The 21,772-nt window shown below is 33.8% G+C and overlaps 1 protein-coding gene across 10 annotated transcripts in view; it reads right to left on the bottom strand.

The window, feature by feature from the left end:
• Window positions 1-21,772, bottom strand: part of ANKS1B (ankyrin repeat and sterile alpha motif domain containing 1B) — a 1,305,582-nt gene that overhangs the window by 1,098,269 nt on the left and 185,541 nt on the right. For all 10 annotated transcript variants that reach the window (XR_004439654.1, XM_033220935.1, XM_033220933.1 and 7 more), the window contains exons 2-4: window positions 19,585-19,665; window positions 6,459-6,615; window positions 850-1,146 (exon numbers count right to left, since the gene is read on the bottom strand). Coding sequence is in view for 9 of the 10 variants with exons in the window: in XM_033220935.1 (XP_033076826.1) it covers window positions 850-1,146; window positions 6,459-6,615; window positions 19,585-19,665 (535 nt within the window). In the remaining variant the exon portion in view is untranslated. The remainder of the gene's footprint in view (window positions 1-849; window positions 1,147-6,458; window positions 6,616-19,584; window positions 19,666-21,772) is intronic.

Genomic DNA, 21,772 nt, shown 5'->3' with positions numbered 1-21,772 from the left:
CAGGAGGTGGAGGCTACAGTGAGCTGACATCACGCCACCTACCACTGCACTCTAGCCTGGGCAACAGAGCAAGACTCTGTCTCAAAAATAATAACAATAATAAAATATATTAAATTAAATTAAATTAAACTTTATAAAGTAGGTTGCCCATTCTTGTGGAAAAACAAAACCTATCCAAATCCTATTCTTCCTCCAAAGCTCACCTCAAATCACACCTTTTCCAATTTTTTTTCTGATTGCCCTTAGGCATAGTGATCATTCCTTCATCAGTTATGTATAGACAGTACATTACAGTGGAAAGAGGCCTGGACTTTAATCAGTAAGTCTAAATTCACATTCCAGTTTTATCAACTATGTGTTCTTAGGCAAATTTCTTAAATCTTTGAATCTGATTCCTCATCTCTTCACTGAAATTTAATAGTTCTCAATCCCACAGGACAGCTGTGAGAACTGAATTCTAAATGTGTCAACATGCTAAACACAAAGTACATACTCAACAATGTTAAAGTGATTTTTGTTCCATTCATTCATTAAACTCTGACTGGATTCCTACAGTATATTAGGCTGTGTGCTAGATACTGGGACAAAGGAAACAATTACTAATGATACCACACGCAACTGCCATCTACTAACTTCTCATGTATATAGCCCTCAAATTAGAATGAGGTTAGAGATTATGCCTCTTCCTATTTCCCAAAAGTAGGTGGTATAGTACCTTGAATTTAGTAGTTACAAAAATACTTGTGAACAATTTGATTAAAAGATTTCTACATACAGGTTTTCACATTTGAATCCCAAGGTCAAGCAACAGCATCATCACTTTTAAAGCATAGCTAAAAGCAGACTCACTTGACAGCTCACATCCATTCCTGCCTCCAGCAGCACCTGCACGACTGCTTTGTGGCCATTGCGTGCAGCAAGGTGAAGTGGCGTGTGCTTGCGAGTGTTGCAGCTCATTAAGTTAGGATGTGCACTGATGATCATTTTTACCACTCTAAGCCGTCCGTAGAGTGCCGCCAAGTCCAAAGGTGTTTCCAGCTTGCTATTCCTAATGGTCGGGTCAGTGAGCTCTTCTAGGAGAACAGCAACTACTTCTGAGTGTCCATATTGAGCTGCACAGTGCAGGGCAGTTTCATTTTCATTGTTCTGTTTAAGACAAAGATTTTTAAAAAGGGACATTTTCAGAAATTCAATTTGTTATCAAAATCTTAACACAGGAATTTAAAACCTGCAATGCTTTGAAAACGTAAGTTAAAATTTGTCCTTTTTAACAAGTATACCTAATGGAATTTTATATTTGATAAAAGTATCTAGGATTCATTGAAACAAAAATATTTTTATTTTTATCACTTTAATAGAAAAAATCCAACATTTCCCTAAATCATATATGCCAACTTTCAAAAATGATAAATGATTTAGCTATGTTTGTCAGAGGCCCTCCTGGGTCCAGATGGACAGTGATGTCTGCACTATGCATCACATCTTTAGACATTTATTAACGGGAGAGATCAGTAACAATTATAACAGACTTTTAATAGACTGGCTTTCCAAGACAGATGAGAAGGTAAATTCTTGGTAACAAAAGATTTATAGAACGTTTTCCCAAATTAAGTTTCATTTTATTTTCCATGTAATGACAAATTGTTGCTTCTTTTGGAAAGAAAATGAGAAGATTCTGGCCTTAAGATATAAAAGTATCATTTTGAAACATTATCATGGGTTGCGAGGATGGACCTAGACCAATTCCCAGATAAGTTACTAGGAGTATCACAGTACTACATGTCCAGCTTATAAGTATTTCAGTTGAACATCAATGAGATTTTCCTAGAAATTTATCAAGATTTTTTAAAATGTTAAGATACAGAAAACTGAACCCAGTTGCAAGGCAGAGGGACCCTTCACACTATTTGAGCAATATAGGTAGATGGTGTATAGGTATGTCAGGTGGTGAAAGGGTCAGGAGAAAAATGAACAAGAAATTTTAGTAACAAAAAAGCAATGGCCCTAAATGAGGGTTCTGGAAACAAAGAGCAGCTGCCACCATCAGAGTTATCATCATAACTAATCCTACGTTGTAGGACCGGGATTTGAACACAAGTAGCCAAGACCCAAAGTTGGTGTTCTTAACCACCACACATATCACCTTCCAAAATAAGAACTATTACTACTACTATTTGTTAAGTGCCTAAAAACTTTATCTATTGTCTCATTTAACTCTTACAACAATCCTCCAAAATTTATATTAAAATTATCTACTTCATGGACAAGGAAACTAAAATACAAAAAGGTTAAATTACATGTCCAAGTAGAATTAAGATACTCTGCAATCTATATCTGACAAATCCAAAACCAATGCTCTTTCCACTATACCATGTTGTCTGCCATGTGTTGCTATGTTGTCAAAGAAGAGCTGGGAATTAGTGATCTGAAAGCAGAATTTCTCAAGACTTTGCTCAGAAAAACACCAATCGAGAACAGGAAGTAGCTGTTTAGACAGATGTTCTGACTAAAACAAAAGGACAAAGAGGGTTCAAACCCAAACAAATCTTAATGTTCTAGAAAGTAACTCAAGCTTGCCCTGGATGATAGAAGAATGTAAGTTAGTTGAGAGTTTAGAGGGAAGATTTGAAAATTTAAAAAGGAGTAGAGTGATAAAGGGAAAATAGCACTAGAAAAGGCCTTCTTACTACTTTACTTTGCAAATAAGTATCAAAAGAGAACATTTGAAGGTTAAACCCAGAGGGAAAATCTACTCTTTAAAGATAATCAATGAAAAGTTAGGACCTGTTAGATGGGGAATCCAGCTGCGGGTACTGTTTCTTCCATTATTTGTCAGAAGGCATTCTTTACTTGGTTTAAAAGTATTACTATAATCTACTTCTTCATAAACATTGATCACATACAAGTTTAGACTCCCTGGTCTTCTTACCTGTTCTTCTTCTCAAGATTATAAAACAGCCAATCTTATTACTTCACACCATGAAAATATGATACAGATATATACCTCCTGACCAACCCAAATTTCCCCTTGGTCTGAAAGAGATTCAATCTGATTTTTCAAAATATAGTATCTCTTTGAGAAAAGAGAAAGGCCAATTATGAAATAATGATTCCTCAAAGGCCTCTCTCCTGTTCCAGAGCCCCGAGCCTAGGAAATTACAAGCGCAAAATTGAAAAATTTTCTAATAACACTAATTAGTGCAGTTCAGATCTCAAGGGAAAATATTTCAATCATTCAAGATCTACTCAGTAGAAAATGTTCACAGATTTTATCCATGATCAACACATACTTGGATTGTCACTTCAATGGATGCCACAATGGTGGTACTTTTACAAGAGCATGATTGTGTATTTGTGTGTGCTCACAAGTGATCTAAAAATCTAATTTGAAATAAATAGGCTGTGATGGGGCACTGATTAATAATTGCTAGTATGGCTACACAGAATATTCTTTAAAGGTTTTCAATTCCTTCTTTTTTACCAAATGGGTATTCTCTGAAAAATTAGGACCCTTCCAGATAATGGATGATAGAACAAAACTGGCTGACAAAAGCCATTTACCAAAAGCTCTTGCTTCAGAGTAAAACATCTAACAAGAGTTGAATTCGAGTTTTGGTGAATGGCAAAGGCAATGAGTTTTTGAGATAAGGCCCCTCCGGGTTTTGCCCGAATGTTAAAGAAACAAAAAGAGGAAGAGAAGGTAAAGGGGAGGAAAAGATTAATGAAATTTAAAGAAATTGAAAATTTTCAATTTAAAGGAAATTTAAATAGCAAAAAGGAAATAATCAGATGATGAAAGAGAAGGATGTGGCAATTATAAAAACCATAATCCAGGGGGAGTCCACTTTGTTTAGAAAGGTGAACAAGACCTAGGTTGAAGTGTTAGCATGTCAATTACTTGATATCTCCAAATTCATCTTATCTGTATAATGAGAATGTTATTTTCCCTATAAACTTTATAATGTAGTTTATAAACCAAAAGAGACAACATATTTTAAAAATGCTTTGTAAACTTTAAATATTAAAATGTAGAATAGAATTATTTTTAAAGAAAGCTGTATTAGAAACCAAAACTTTCAGAAATCAGAATGAAGCCCTGACTATAATGCATAATTTTAACATAACATAATGTATTACTGGCTGAAAGCTTAGGCTTTAGATCAGAAAAACCTGCGTTCAAATACTGGCTGCATTTCTTAGTATTTGTGATGTTATGGCCAATTTACTCTATCTCTCTAAGGCTGTAACTCCATATATATAGTAGCAACAACAATCTAGGGCTTAGTAAGATAATGTGGATGAAGTATTTTGCACAATGCCTGTCATACAGTAAACAATCCATTAAGCGATAGGATTTAGGATGACAATACCAACGTACTATGGTGTAAAGGGCTCTGGAGTCAGAGTCCTGAGTCCCAGTCTCAGTTTCAGTCACTCAGTAACATGTGGCCTTCCACAAGTAGTTTAGTTTTACAGAGCATGATTTCTCAACTATAAAATGGGACTGATATTATCAATTCAGAGGATTATCATGAGAATTAATTAAATAATATTTTACAGGTGAAAGTGTTTAGAACAGTGCCCACTTTACCTTATGTCTCAATAAATGTTAATTACCGTCTTTATTTATTTCCTTTATTGTTTACATACATAAAAGTTTATAATTAACAAAAAGACTCTGTCCTACTCAGAAGGAAAAACAAAAGCTAAAATTAAAAGTTATCTATAAAAATAAAAATCCCACATCAAAAAATTTAGGAGAAATGGCATAGAATGGGAAAACTATGGTCAGCATTAAAAGAGTATATATATATAAAACAAAGAAAAAAATACTGAAATTATGGTATTAAAAATCATAAGAAAGTTTCAACTTGTTGCCAATAGAAACCACAACACAAAGCAATAGAGGTGGACAAAGAACTTTGAATACAGTCTCCTTAAAAAGACACTTTTTGTAATTTAATTGATCTGTTCAACATTACCAAAAGCAAGTATTTCTCTTTAAACATACAATAACTTTTCACTTTCAAATGTAAATGAATACTATATGCTATTTCTTATTTTCATGTCATTTAAAAACATCTTGTTTGTAAAACTAACATCTTCTTGTTTAACCTTGGATTGATTTTCCATTTTATTATTTCAGGTTTGCTTTGCGGTATTCAGACAATTTTAAGAATAACCACCAGATGGCTCATCTCATAAATGATCTAACTTTTGGTTTTCTGAGGAAGAGAAGAACATTGTCATAAATTTCCTTTTAGCATGATATGATGATAAAGATAGCCATATCTGTCACGTTTTAAAGACTGGGTGCATTCTTATTAAAAATTCTGCATTTTTGTAACCTGTAAACATGGAAATTTTTATTGTGATAAGTTTTAATAAGACACTTTTGCAATTAATAAAATGTTTTCCTGATTAGTCCTTTCAACAACTGCATATATATTTTCATTGAAAAAATATGTAGTTTTCTTCCCTTTGCTGTTTACAGCGATTGTTACTTTTTATCCTTCAGTCTGAATTTCAAAATCCGGCAAAGTCTGCATCCCTTTGAACAATATGCTAATTGTGCTTTATTAGATATGCTTGCCCTAAAGTTACCTACTTGCATTGACATTGGACAACTGCCAACCTGCAGCTTAATGCCGTGATTGTAATTCAATTGTTGGACTGCCTGCTGGTTTTCAAATACAGTTTTACAAAATGGGAACAGTAGGGGGCATGCAGAGCTCAAGATGTTTGTTATCATACTGTATTAGGGGACCATATTTTGCTTTCTGGAATCTATGGTCTTATCTGTTTAGAATACTAACAATGGTATTCTTTTTAAAATATGCCCATTATGTGTAATACAGATACTGTGTACTTACAAATACATTGTCAGAATCATACTGCTGCTGTGTTTTATTCAACTTATTCTGGGCCTATGTGTTTGTGTGTGTATATACCTATCAAAAAAATTTAACTTAATATGTGACAAGCAACTGTATATGCTATATTTCGCATTTTGATTCACCAGAGTACTTAACTGTGAAAGTGCTAAGTAAATGGTAAAGCATTATGCAAATGATAGGCATATCATTGTTTTAGCATTGAAAATAGTATTAAGAAACATTCTACTTCTCATTACAAACATGAATTCTGTTCTATCTTTAAATATGCAATGGCTATAAAATGGCTGATTATATAAGACAGGCAAAAATATCACAACTACTTCCTTTATGTAGGATTTTCCCATTAACAAAGTATCTTTACAAATGCCCAACTTAGTCCCTACACATCATATCCAAACACCAAAGAATTTTTCAAATTTCTCCTTTTAGCAGTGGAAAGGAAATTCAGCAATGGAAAGGCCTTTGAGCAGGGTAAAGATAAAAATAATCACATTTTCAATAGTGCTTTGCCTTTGTAAAACTAGAAAAATTACATTATGAGCAAACATTTGGCAAGTGCACCTGTTCATTGACCCTGGAATGTGATGGTCCATGATGTATAAGAATCTTCACAATTTCCACATCTCCTTTCCAGGCAGCCAGGTGAATAGGAAAATACCCTTTATTGTCTGCTACATTTGTTGATGCCTCATACTGAAGTAGTTTGAGAACTATGTCCCTAAGAAGGAAACAACAACAACAAAAAAATAGGCTGAGCAAGACAAATTGCATTAAATAGATAATTTTAAAACAATACTAGATGCTGGCTGGGAATTTAGAGTAATCATTGAAGGTACTAAGACATAAAATTGGGTTTCAAAGTTTTTGTATACTCAACATTTGGCTATTTTACTTACCTGGAAAACCATCATCCCATGCCTCACACACACACACACAGAGCGTGCATTGACTAACCAATTAAATTACTTAATAGAATTCATTTAGGCAAAATTTAACTTATTTCATTAATTAGATGAGTTAAGTAAAATGAAGAGGATACCAGCTCCCATTTTTTTTAAAGAGGTCTTTCCAGATAGCCCGTATCTGATATTTAGCTTGAAGGAAAAGTTGAAGTTACAAACATACTCCTTGGTTTACAAAAAAAAAGTTATAACACCAAGACATTTATAAAATGTACACATCCTTCCTACAGAGAATTGGAATAAGAGATTTAAGGGGCATGTAAAAGAGAAAGAAAGTGCAGTATGTAAGGGACCCTGACAAGCTAACTGTAGTACTAGCCCAGGGTTAAAAAATAATTTTTAAAAATTTAATAACTTCTCAGTGATGGCACACAACACACTTTGAGCATGTCTTGTTCCTACTTCTGTATTCCTTCATCTTTCTTCTTCAAGCATAAAAAAAATTTCAAAAGGGAAACTCATTTAAAAGACAAGTTCCACCATTAATGCAATTTCAACACATAATCAATATATCCTACCTAAAAAATTTTGAACTTAATCCCCACCAGCTTTTCAAAGTAAAAATCCTGAACTCAACCTTAGAATTAATAATTGTTAGCATACATTATATCAAAATATGTATCAACAATCAAAAGCAGTAATTCTAAACAAAACTGTATTTTCATTTGGATGCATTTAAGAAGCAAATTCTATTAACCCACTAAATGACACATATAAATATATATATATAATTACAATATATAATAAAGTTGTTTCTTATATACAACAAATCACTAATGGGGAGAGTGAACATAACAGAAAGATTTACATTTAAATATTTCATAAAATCAGACTCTAGATGCAAATAACAAATGAAAAAATTTGGAGGAAATTTGAATAGAAGCAAGGTTAGAATTTTTATAGCTCACAAGAAAAACAGGTATGACATAACACAAAATTATGGTAAATGGTAAAACATGCTGTACAGAATGTGTCCTAAAGTCACAACATTTGACTTAATTGCTAAATGTAGGAAATCATGATGAAAAAAAAAACCAAAAATATGTTGTAGAAATATTTAGAAAGTTCCAAGGAGTCCTAAATTGTCTGATGATATAATTTCTGAGAAATTAAGAATTAGATTTTAACATTTCTCTTTGAAAAACCAGCATTATTTTACAAGATCTGAATTTAGAAGACTTGGATTTGTGTCCCAGCTATGCAATCTACCTTAGGCTGTGATCCTGGAGAAATGATAATCACATACCACATAATGATAATTTGATCAACAAGAGACCACCCGCATATATAATGGTTGTACAAAAAGATTATCATACCTACCTCATTTTTACTGCACCTTTTCTATGTTTTGATATGTTTAGATACATAAATACTTTATATATCTATCTTGTTACAATTGCCCACAGTATTCAGTACAGTAACATGCTGTGCAGGCATGTAACTCGGGAGCAATGGGTCATACCATGTAGCCTAGGTGTGCTATAGGCTACACCATTTAGGTTAGTGTAAGTGCTCTCTATGTTGTACACACAATGATGAAATCGCATAATGAGACATTTCTCACAAAGTATCCCTGTCATTAAGCAACACATGACTGTACTTAGTCTCATTTTATTTTTATTTTCTTTAGGAGATACTATAATAATAAGGTCTACTCAAAACTGGTAATAGCATTAAATAAGATAAAAAAGAATTCACTCAATAAATAGTAAAGCATTATACCAATATTAGCACTTGTCCCAAGTAAAAACAAAGTACTTTAAAAGTGAAATGAAATGCTTATAGCAAGTCACCTTTGAAAAAGAGAATCAGAAAATCAGAAGGAAACTTAAAGGTTATCCAGTTCACATGCTTCTCCCCATTTCCCTGCCAAGCAAGGGTTGTTATATAGGGTCTTCCATTCTGACATAAATAAATACATAACCGCAATGAGGTAATGAGAATTCAATACCTCTGAATAACAAAAGCAGATAAGAAAAGATCTGAAGTCCCAACTCTCTACTATTTACAAACTTGGTTACCTTGAGGAAATTAAGTAACCTCTGTCTCTCTTTCAGATATTGTGAAAAGAGAATTTAGAGATTACATCTTGGTGCCAGTTTCAAAGAGTTATGGTGTGAATCAAATGATAGATATAATTGTAAAATTATGTATACAATCAAAAGTTGTTCTCAAGGCAGATTGCTGCAATGTTAAACAATTCCAGTGATTCCTTTTTAAATAAAATATTTCAGCATTTAAAAGGGAAAATAACACCAAAAGAAGTTAGTCAAATTAAATACCTGGATCTAAAACGTAGAATTTAGCCTACTACAAAACAGACTTCTCCAAGTTACTGTCAAAGACAACTGTGAGAAGAGAGCAATTTCATTTCTTAATACATAAGGACATAAAAAATATATTCTGAAACTTCTTCTCCTATAAAGCATTTCCTTTCAAGGAGAAAACAGAAAAAGAAAGATTGATGGGATAATCAATTCTATTTCCTTTTACTCTTGTTCCAATCACTTAGAATTTCATTTGTTCTTTGGCTCAAATTTTATTGACATTTTCTAATAATGTATGTGATCTATATTCACTCTTATTTATCAGGAAGATTTATGACAACAGTGAAAAAATGTCTATTTTGAAAACTGACTTACTAATCATTTGTATCTTCTAGTATTACCACCATCTAATATCTAAATCAGAAAAGAATAATCTGTATGTTTATAAAATAGCCTTTGGAAAACACTAAGATCCTAACTACACACTATTTTTATTTAAGTTTTGAATAATGTATTTATTTTAATAAATAAATATTTTGTTAAATGTGCTTATTTTTATTTTTATTTCAATAGTTTTTAGGACACAGGCGGTTTTTGGTTCCATGGATGGGTAAGACTTTAGTGGTAAATTCTGAGATTTTAGTGCACTCATCATCTGAGTAGTGTACACTGTTTCCAGCATATTGTGTTTTATCCTTCATTCTCCTCCAAACCTCCCTCCATCAGTCCCCACAGTCCATTATATCACTCTGTATGTTTTGGCATCCACATAGCTTAGCTCCCACTTATAAGTGAGAATTTGGTTTTCCATTCCCTAGCTACTTCACTTAGAATAATGGCTTCCAGTTCCATCCAAGTTGCCACAAAAGACATTATTTCCTTATTTTTATGGCTGAGTAGTGTTCCACAGTGTATATATACCACATTTTATTTATCCACTCATTGGCACTTAGGTTGGTTTCATATCCTTGCAAATGCAAATTGTGCTGCTATACACATGCGTGCATGTGTCTTTTTCATATAATGACTTCTTTTCCTTTGGGTAGATACCCAGTAGTGGGACTGATGGATATAATGATAGATCTGCTTTTAGTTCTTTAAAGAATCTCCATACTGTTTTCTATAGCGGTTGTGCTAATTTACAGTCCCACCAGCAGTGTAAAAGTGTTCCTTTTTCACGACATTCCCACCAACTTCTATTTTTTTTTTTTTTTTTTTTTTTTTTTTTTACTTTTTAATTATGGCCATTCTTGCAGGAGTAAGGTGGTAGCTCATTGAGGTTTTAATTTTTATTTCCCTGATGATCAGTGATGTTGAGCACTGTTTCATATTTTTGTTGGCTGTTTGCATATCTTCTTTTGAGAAATGTCTATTCAGCCCCTTTGCCTACTTTTTGATGGGATTATTTGTTTTCTTCTTGCTTATTTGTTTCAGTTCTTTGTAGATTCTGGATACTAGCGCTAATTTGCAAATATTTTCTCCCACTCTGTGGGTTGTCTGTTTACTCTGCTGATTATTTCTTTTGCTGTGCAGAAGCTTTTTGGTTTAATTAGGTCCCATTTATTTATTTTTGTTTTTGTTTAAATGTGTTTATCTTAAAATTTAAAGTTAAATTTATTTTCAAATTTTTGTTTAAATTGAGCTCTACATCTTATTCAAAGATATCAGCTAATGAATTGGCTGAGCTCAAATTTCTAGTGTTAAAACATATTTGTGAAACATAAAGTTGTATCTCCGATCAAGTAAGTACCTGTCAGTTTTACTGAGTTATAAGTAGAATAAAGTATTAAGCAACAAATTATGATTAATCATTCTTATGATATATCCATATGTATCAAAAGTAATATGAACTAAATAAGCCACTTTCATCCAGGCTCATTAAGAACAATTTAAATTTCAGATATAATATCTAAATTAGAAGAGTAGTTAATACAGTGTAGTACCAACTTAGTATTTTTTATTGATACATAATAGTTGTATATATTTGGGGGATGCATGTAGTATTTTGATATATGCATACAACGTACAACGACTAAATCAGGATAACTGGGGTATCCATTGCCTCAAACGTTTATCTTTTCTTTGTGTTGGGAACATCACAATTTCTCTCTTCTAGCTATTTTGAACTATACAATATTGTTAACTTTAATCAGTCTACTCTGCTATCAAACACTAGATCTTATTCCTTCTAACTATATTTTTGTATTTTAACCAAATCTCTTCTCCCCCGCCCCACTTCCCTTCAAAGCCTCCTATAAACACCAATTAACTTTCTACTTCCATGAGATCTCCCTTTTTCAGCTCCCACACATGAGTGAGAGCATGTGATGTTTGTCTTCCTATGCCTGCCTCATTTCACTTAACATAATGATCTCACGTCCATTAATGTTGCTGCAAGTGACAGTATTTCATTCTTTTGTATGGCTGAATAATATTCTGTGTATATGTGCCATATTTACTTTATCCGTTCACTCGTTAATAAGCAGGTTGATTCCACATCTTAGCTATTGGGAACAGTGCTGCAATAAACTGGGGAATGCAGATACCGCTTTAATACCCTGATTTTTTTTTTTTTTTTTTTTTGGATACGTACCCAGCAGGGACATTGTGAAACCATATAGTAATTCTATTTTTAGTTTTCTAAGGAACCTCCATACTTGTCTTCCATTGTCACTGTACTAATTTCATTCCCATCAACAGTGTACCTCCATTCCCCTTTCTCTGCATCCTTGCCAGTAGCTATTATATTTGTCTTTTCAGTAAAAACCATTTTAACTGAGGTGGGATGATACTGTGATTTTAATTTGCATTTCTCCAATGATTAGTGAGGTTGAGCGTTTTTTCATATGCCTGTTGTTCATCTGTAAGTCTTCTTTTGAGAAATGTCTATAATCTTTTGCCTATTTTTAATGAAATTATTTGTTTTTTTGCTATCGAGTTTTTTAGTTCCTTATACGTTCTGGCTATTAATCTGTTGCTGGACAGATAGTTTTCAAATATTTTTTCCCCATTCTGTTGGTTGTTGAAGCTGGGAAAACTGAATAACCATATTCAGCAGAATGAAACTAGATCTCTGTGTCTCAACAAACACAAAAATTCAATGAAAACGGATTAAAAATTTACATCTAAGACCTAAAACTATGAAACTAGTAGAGGAAAACATTGGGAAAACACCTCAAGACATTGGCCTGGACAAATAATTTTTGGGTAAAACCTCAAAAACATAGGCAACTAATGCAAAAATAGACAAATGGGATTACATCAAGTTTAAAAGCTTCTACACAGTTTTTTTTTTTATTACATCAAGCTTAAAAGCTTCTACACAGTACTTTTTTAAATTATTATTTAGGTTGAGCCTTATAGCTTATTCTAAGGAATCCACAAATGAACACATTGTCTGTGCTTGGTTATCTGGCATGAAATATTCACTCATTAATTGATGAGCATTTGGGTGGGTTCCACGATTTTGCAGTTGTGAATTTTGCTGCTATAAACATGCATGTGCAAGTAAATTTACTAATGTAACCAAATACCACCTGGACCCCCATAACTTACTGAAAAAATAAAATTAAAAAAATATATATTCATTGGGACTGTGAAAAAAAGAAATATTGTTATGTTGCTAATCAATATCTGTAGAATAGCAAGCAGCAAAACAATCCCTATGTATTAAATGTAAAGTAACATTTTCTGATATCCAGCATTTGACAAATAACAGATACTCTAAAATCCTAAAGTAATTGTGATTGACAAGAACATAGAAAAAAATATTTCAGAAAATGGAAATGGAAATGGAATAATACTTTCCATTTCCCAGGAACAAAGTAAAACATCAAATTAAATTTAATAACATGCAATGTAAATAACTGCAATATTTTGCAGCTTTAAGCTAACACATGTAAGTTCAGGTAAAAACAGGAATTCTAGAAGTATTGATTTTTGCTAGTATATTTAATTCACACCCATTTCTGAAAGATATAAATACACATCTGATTAATAAAAAATGTATTTCAGTAAGTTCAGCATATGCTCTGAGCAAAATTATACATTGGGAAGAGTCAACCTTCAAATTTCTTTGCCTCAACGGCAAGATTCCCTGTAATTAAATCACAACCAAAGATGTTTATTTCATACCATCCTCTCTTGCTTGTTGATTGAGTCCAAAGAATTTCAAAATAAATGCAAATCATCTACATATGGATGCAGAATTAACAACTAATGAAACTCTCAGATTTAATAAGGTCCTTTTGATTTCAGATTTTCTTGACGCTTTTACTTCTCTCTAATGGGAATAAAGTTGCAGATGTGTTCAAGATGGTCAAAAGATTTCAGGACAATACGTCCCATTTTCTAACTGAAGTTTCTTTACATATTGAATTCACTCTCATAGATTTCTAGATTACAGAGTGAATAAAGGCAAATTTTAAGTAGTCTGTATCTTTATCCAGGAAAAAAGCAAGCTGACTAAAGATGTTTCTAGTTATTCAAAGAGCAACTTCAGAGACCAGATTATACAATTTTTAGAGGAGGTATGCCTCTTTTATTAGAAAACCTAAGAAAGATCAAATCAAAAATACAGATAGCTTATTATATGGATTCTAGATCCAATTTGATACACAATTTGGATTACAAATAATGAGGTCTAGCATGCATTAAATACTTCAAAAGGTAGAAGAATAGAAAATACTTTATGTGTATATAAAACAATATATATATTTCAGAGATACAATAACGATTTGCTGATATTTTTCAAAACAGCATACAAGTATCACAATATACCAAATATAGTTTAATAACATTAAACTTAAGAAAATAAATAAAGGACTATCTGTTAAGTAGAGAAGAAACACTGAATTAAAATATGAATATACAGGTTTAGTATAATCTCACAGGCATACGATTATTACTAAAAATAAAAGATGAAGACAGGAGAAAAGTCAGAAAAAAGGAAAAGCAAAGGAAAAAAGGAAGGAGGGAACTAGGGAAAGAAGAGGAGAACAGGGGAAAAGGGATGAGAAGATGTGGGAGGCAGGGAAGGAAGGAAGGCAGGCAGGCAGGCAGGCAGGTAGTCTGGCCAGCCAATTGCTTTTCAGAATAGAATTAAGGGATTTGAATTTGTACTAGAAATACATGCGATGATGACTCCTCCATATTTTAAAAAGAGAAAGAGATACAAAGAAATAGGTATCTACCCTATCTATGGAAATAATTCATAATACTTGCAGTAAATTTTGTTCTATTAACCATGTTTTTTCCCTATCAGTTGATAGTAATAATTTTCTAATCTGTAATTACAAATAACCCAGGAAATCACCAGTAGTGTGCATTTTCCATTGTGTTCTGATCTGAAGATGAATTGCTCAATATGAAATAATGCATTTCAGATACAAAATGCTGCTTCATTTGTGGATTAACTAGCATTGATAAACAATGGCTCCCAACGAAAATGTACAAAATCAGGAAAACTGGTTTAATTTTCAGTATGAAGGCTTTAGATTATACGTTGGGGGTAGGGGAACAGTTTGTGCTCAAAGCAAAAGAATAAACTATATGACCCTGAAACTCTATGGCTCTATGATTCTATGAACTTTAGCCTACCAATCATGTTTATGGAAACAGTCTATAGCAGATGGATACAACAATAGCAACAAACATGGAAATGATGTGTTTCTGTGCAGACTGCTAAGGCTTGCTTGGGAAGAATACAATATAATCATTGTTACTTACCTCTGCTAAGTGAGAACGCAAATAAAAGAAACACCCTTCTTCTCTGGTTCTCAGATACATTCTGTGACACTATTTTCTCCTTCAAATATCTTTTAAACCAATATTAAAATTAGTATTCCATGTAAACATATGACAAATGATTATCGGAGGCAGGCCAGAAATATATAATGTGACAGAGAAGAGCCAGGGAGAGTTTAACAACAAAGGGGAGATAATGCAGAGAACTGGTAAAAGCATAGACTCAGAACCAGAACACTTAAGCTTTAGACACAACCCCACTTCAATATCTACATGGCCATTAAGTCACTTATCTAAATGGGCATTGTTTCTCCATCTATAAAATAAGGGAGGTGAGAGGTGTCAGGTAGCATAAGTGATCTCTAATTGCACAAGTTCACAGATAATTTAAACATGCAAAATCAGGAAACATATACTGTACATGAAAATCCCAGTTTCAGAAATGTAGCATCATAGTGCATAACTGAGCCATAAATAATACCAACACAGTGTATCATTCAATGTTATAATTGTAAGGAACAATCAAGAATATCAAGCCAATCTATTCAAGCTATTGAACTGAGGCCTAGAGATGCTACGTAAATGGTTCAAGATCACACAACTAGCAGAGATGGGGAGATGAGGTTAGAATTTTCCTGCTTTTTCCAAAGCCTATAGGATGACACCAAGTGAAATCTTACTAGAATTAAAAAGAAAAGATAAATGAGACCTTTCAGATAAAAGCACAGATATATAATTCCCATAGACTATCTGTAATTAAAGGGATCTTAAAAGATACCTAATCAAATTATCTGTTTGAGAATCTTAATGATTGCTATTCAATTTGCTTAAATTATCTTCACTTTTTAAATTGCCAAAAAAACAAAAATTATGTCATGGGTCACAGAAAAAACATATCTCAACAGTTAGAACTTCATAGACTGTCACGTATAAATCAGTATTTAGTAAATACTTCACTGAAAATCCAGGAGGGATATGAATGCTAATCCATTTTGGGACAATATTATTTTGAGAAGTGCTTAGTTACCAATGCCAATCTGAGAGAACAAGAAAAGTAGTATGCCTCAAATGAAAGGTCAGGCCCAATACATCCTGCCCATTAGATGTAATAGTTTATCTTCCCAATTGGAACTAAAAAATATGATAGTGGCCTGAATCCATAATTCAGATAGCCAAGAAGCCATCAGGATTATATTACTTGGGCTGATTTGTCTTTGTTCCTGATGACTCAGGTAAAAAAAGAATAAATAACAATATCCTCCATTAAAATATTTAGATATCTGGACATACTTTTCATTCTATAAAGGAACAGAAAAAAAAGATCTGGCAAAATAGTTCTAAATGAGATGATATAAGACAATATAGAATAGGAACTGAATAAAAATAAATATAATTTGAGAATTCCAATACTAAAAATCTAAATAATGAAACATAAAGTTTATAATAGTTTGTGTAACTCAGGTGATTATCTAAACAGACTGATAGCATTAAGTTTACACATTTTAAGAGGAAAATGTCATAGTGATCAATAATGCCAAAAAAATAAATTTCTTGCAGTAAGAGCTTTATGACCACCAAGCCTAAGATTAAGTACGAAGAAGACCCTTGAATCTCCATTCACAGAAAAAAAGAAATGTTAGGTAAAAAAACAAAAGGTAACTAGCATTTTTACTTTTTAAAAAATAATTTCAACTTTTATTTTAGATATGTGCAACTTTTATTTTAGATTTAGGGGATATCTGGGTATATTGTATGATGCTGAGCTTTGGGATACAATTTATCCTATCACCCTGATACTGAGGATAGTACCCAATAGTTTTTCAACCCTCCCTACCCCCTCTAATGGTCTCCAGTTTCTATCGTTGCCATCTTCATGTCTACAAGTAGCCAGTGTTACATTCCCACTTGTGAGAACATGCAGTATTTGATTTCCTGTTCCTCCATTAATTCACTTAGAATAATAGCTTCCAGCTGCATCCATGTTGTTGCAAATGATACAATTTCATTCTTTTCATGGCTGCACAGTATTCCATGGTGCATATGTACTACATTTTCTTTATCTAATCCACCACTGATGAGTACTTCAATTGATTCCATGTCTTTGCTGTTGTGAATAGTGCTGCAATGAGCAAGCAGGTGCATGTGTCTTTGTGATAGAACAATTTATTTCCTTTTGGATTTATACCCTGTAATGGGAATGCTGGGTTGAATAGTAGTTCTGTTTTAAGTTCTTTGAGAAATCTCCAAACTGCTTTCCAGAGACTGAACTAAGTTTTACATTCCCACCAACAGTGAATAAGCACTCTCTTTACTCTACAAAAGATGCCAACAGTTGTCATTTTTTGACTTTTTAATAATAGCTATTCTGACTGGTGTGACATCGTTTCTCTGTGGTTCTGATTTGCATTTCTCTGGCAAATAGTGATGCTGAGCATTTTTTTCATACACTTTTTGGCCACTTGTATATGTTCTTATAAGAAGGGTCCATGTCTTCTGAGTACTTTTTAATGGGATTATTTGGTTTTTGCTTGTTGAATTCTTTAAGTTCCTTATAGATCCTGAATATTCAGCCTTTGGTAGATGCATAGTTTATGAATATTTTCTCTCATTCTATAGTTTGTTCACTCTGTTGATAGCTTCTCTTGCTGTGCAGCTCTTTAGTTTAATGAAATTAGGTCCTACTTGTCTTATTTATTTATTTATTTATTTTTGAGACAGAGTCTCACTCTGTCGCCCAGGCTGGAGTGCAGTAGTGCAATCTCTGCTCACTGCAACCTCTGCCTCCAGGGTTCAAGCAATTATCCTGCCTCAGCCTCCCGAGTAGCTGGGAATACAGGCACATACCACCAAGCCCAGCTAATTTTTGTAATTTTAATAGAGACAGGGTTTTGCCACATTGGTAAGGCTGGTCTCAAACTTCTGGTCTCAAGCTATCCGTCTGCTTCGGCCTCTCAAAATGCTGGGATTACAGGCATGAGCCACCATACCTGGCCTCAATTTTGTTGTTGTTGTTGTTGTTGTTGTTGTTGTTGCAATTGCTTTTGAAGTCTCTATCATGAAATCTTTGCCCAGTCCTATATCCAGAATGGTGTTTCCAAGGTTTTCCTCTAAGATTCTTAAGTTTGAGATCTTACCTTTAAATCTTTAATCCACCTTGAGTTAATTTTTGTATATGGTGAAAGGCAAGGGTCCAGTTCCATTCTTCTACACATGGTTAGCCAGCTATCCTAGCACTATTTATTGAAAAGGGAGTCCTTTCTCCATTGCTTATTTTTTATCGATTTTGTTGAAGACCAGATGGCTATAGGTATACGGCTTTATTTCTGAGTTCTCTAACCTGTTCGTTAGTCTATGTGTCTGTTGTCATCCCACTACCATGCTGTTTTAGTTACTGTAGCCTTATGGAATAGTTTGAAATCTGCTTTCATGATGTCTCTGGCTTTGTTCTTTTTGCTTAGGATTGCTTTGGCATTTGAGCTCTTTTTTAATTCAAAATGAATTTTAAATAGTTTCTTCCTAGTTCTGTGAAAAGTGACATTAGTAATTTGATAGGAATAGTACGGAATCTGCAGATTGTAACTAGTATTTTTTAAAGCAGTAATTACCACATCTAAAAACTAAAGTGATAGTCAAGCACGGTAGCTCACAATCATCACTTTGGGAGGCCAAGGCAGGTGGATCACGAGGTCAGGAGTTCTAGATCAGCCTGACCAACATGGTAAAACCCCGTATCTACTAGAAATACAAAAATTGGCCAGGTGTGGTGGTGGGCACCCATAATCCCAGCTACTCAGGAGGCTGAGGCAGAAAAATCACTTGAAGCCAGGAGGCAGAGGTTGCAGTGAGCCAAGATCATGACACTGTACTGCAGCCTGAGCAACAGAGTGAGACTCTGTCTCAAAAAAACAAAACAAAACAAAACAAAAACCATGAAATGATACAGATCTGGGAAAACTAACTTGGTCATTCACACAAAGGGAAAACAGAGATGAGGGGGAGATAGAGGAATAGGGTCATTTTTCTTCTGTAGGGGAGGACAGAACATCTGAATCATTTGGAGGACTCATCACACTTTAACTCTGTCACTAAACCATTAGGATATCTAGCTAAAATACTGGAAATAGAGGTTGTTATGACTACACATTCTTTCACTCTCCATAATGTATAGTATTACATTATTTGAAACATAGTTTTACACATTAAAAAAATTTAGGGTTGCGAAATCTAAAACTAGAAAGATAATCGTGAATGACAAAGATAAAACATTTTAGCTAAATAAGGATTTTGAAGTGGTTCATATAAGTGACTAAGGCTCAGAATAGTGGGAGTCTGCTAAGATTGCACTCCTAGTAAACTCTCATGTTGGGTGAATACAAGGAGACACCAAAAAAGGTAGAGGGGTGTTATCAAGTGGTTTTATCCCATTCTCTCCCCAAAGCTACACATGACTGGCATGGTCCTGTCAATTTTTCCATTCCCCCAGAGTGATAGTTGAGTATTTTAGAGCATTTCTTTCAGTTTACACTCTGCACACAATTACACTCAGCAACATTTCTACCAAGTCTAACTTGTCAGTATTGTCACCTGGTCCCTTTCCAAATTCATCTAAGCCCATTGGACTCATGGAAACATGAGAAAGGTATCGTTACACATAATTAACTCCATCACATGTAACTAAATACACACAATTCTGTCAAAATAAGTGGCACTTACTTATGTCCATTTAAGGCTGCATGGTGTAAAGCAGTGTAACCCGAACTGTCTGTGCAGTTCACATTGGGGCCTCGCCAGATGCTGCAAATAAAGCACAAGCGCAGAGTTAACAGTGAAGCAGGATCTTGCCTTGAAAAACAAAAAGAAGCCTGGTAGCCCCACAGCCAGCAGCAGGTTGCAGATAAAAATTTTAGCCATGTGGAAAATGATTGCCATTTTCCATGAATTCCCCTCAGAACATCAACTTCATTTACTTGATAAAGGGAAACTAATAGAGAATGCAACTATTAATATCTTCAGAAATTATTAACAAATGTGTGTCCATGGTCGTGCATTGAAGTCTGGATCCAAAAATTCCCTATTACTTTCTATCATTACTTAAATATTAGAGGCAACTAACATTCAGCTACTATATTCCATTCCAATGAATAAACATTTATGAGACCTGCCTCATGCCTGTTAACACACTCCTTCTGAGGTGGCAGTGATTTATATAAGTTATAAGATATTTTTGCATTGTGGGAAGAATATAAAGTCTTTTTGCTGTTCTATTGCACCCAAGAAAATGTAATCAATATTTCATACTTGAAAATAAAATGGAAGATTTGGACTGTTGTAAACCATGAAAAGATCCTAACAATTTTGCAGTCATCATTGATTTTACTATGCAATATATTTTGGAGCTAACGTAACTTTATAAAAGAGTCTCTTTTTGATAACTACAATTAAGGAAACTCTCTTTAACTTTTGGAAAATAAGGCACTGAAAGACACTTTTCCGAAAATGGAACAAAAAAAATTGCTTTATCTGATGGTCACAGTGATATCAAAACTATCAAAGATAATATCTAATGATAAACTAGTTCACACATTCACAAAACATTTATTGTACACCAATTGTATGTCACATATTGAGCTAGGCACTGGGAGCACAAAATCATAACTCAAGGTCCTTCTTTACAAGAACATAGTGTAATGGAAAAGATAGACACACAAACTAATAATTACAAAGTAGTAAGATAATCGAGGTACCAGAGAGCACACAGGCATCTCTGAAAAGAGATGAATGGCTATTCCAAACAAGGGAGCGTGGCAGCATTAAACTAAGGTGGCTCAATGAAAATGAATAGAATGTGCTTATTTGACAGTTAATTAAAAGAAGAATAAAACACATGGATCAACTGGAAGAAGGTGGGAAACTGGAAGCAGAAGTCTAGAGATGACTCAGACTTTATTTAGGCTTACATGACTAGAAAAAATTACAATATTAACTAAGATGTGAAATGAAAAAAAGAGCAAAATCTGCTGCAGGGAGGACAATGCAGGATGCAGAGAAAACAATGACTCCTAGTTTGCAGACGTTAAATTTTAAGTATCTGACTTACTTATACAGGTTAAATGCAATCTCTATCAAAACCCCAATGGCATTCTTTAAGAAATTGAAAAAAACTTCTAAAATTCATATGAAACCATAAAAGACCCCGAATAGCCAAAACAATTCTGAAAAAGAAAAACAAAGTTGTAGGCCAGGCTCAGTGGCTCATGCCTATAATCCCAGCACTTTGGGAGGCTGAGGAGGCAGGCTCACTTAAGCTCACTAGTTTGAGACCAGCCTTGGCAACATAGTGAGACTCCATGTCTGCTAAAAACAAAGAATTAAAAAAATTAGTCAGTTGTGGTGGTGCACACTTGTGGTCCCAGCTACTCAGGAGGCTGAGGCAGGAGGGCTGCTTCAGCCTGGGAGGCTGAGGCTGCAGTGAACCACAATCATGCCACTGCACTCCAACCTGGGCAACAGAGCAAGACCCTGCCACCACCCCGCCCCCAACAGAAAAAAGAAAGAAAAAAAAATTGGAGGCATCACACTTCCAGATTCCAAATTCAAGGGATATATATATACAACAAAATATTATTCAGCCCTAAAAAAGAATTATATCTAACCATTTTCTATGACCTGGAAGACATTATGCTAAGTGAAATAAGCCAGACACAAAAAGAAAAATATTGCCTGAAAATATATGGAATCTGAAAAAAAATCAAATATACAGAGATAGAGAACAAAAGATTGGTAGGGGGAGTAGAACGGGAGAAATAAATGTCAGAGGATACAAAGTAGCAGATATGTAGGATGAACAACCGTAGAGTTCTAAAGTACAACGTGAAGACTACAGGTACTAAAATTGTACTGT

This window comes from Trachypithecus francoisi, unplaced genomic scaffold (assembly GCF_009764315.1).
Source record: "Trachypithecus francoisi isolate TF-2019V2 unplaced genomic scaffold, Tfra_2.0 Lachesis_group11, whole genome shotgun sequence".
Classification (NCBI taxonomy): Eukaryota; Metazoa; Chordata; class Mammalia; order Primates; family Cercopithecidae; genus Trachypithecus; species Trachypithecus francoisi.
This window is presented reverse-complemented; position numbering and strand designations above follow the sequence as displayed.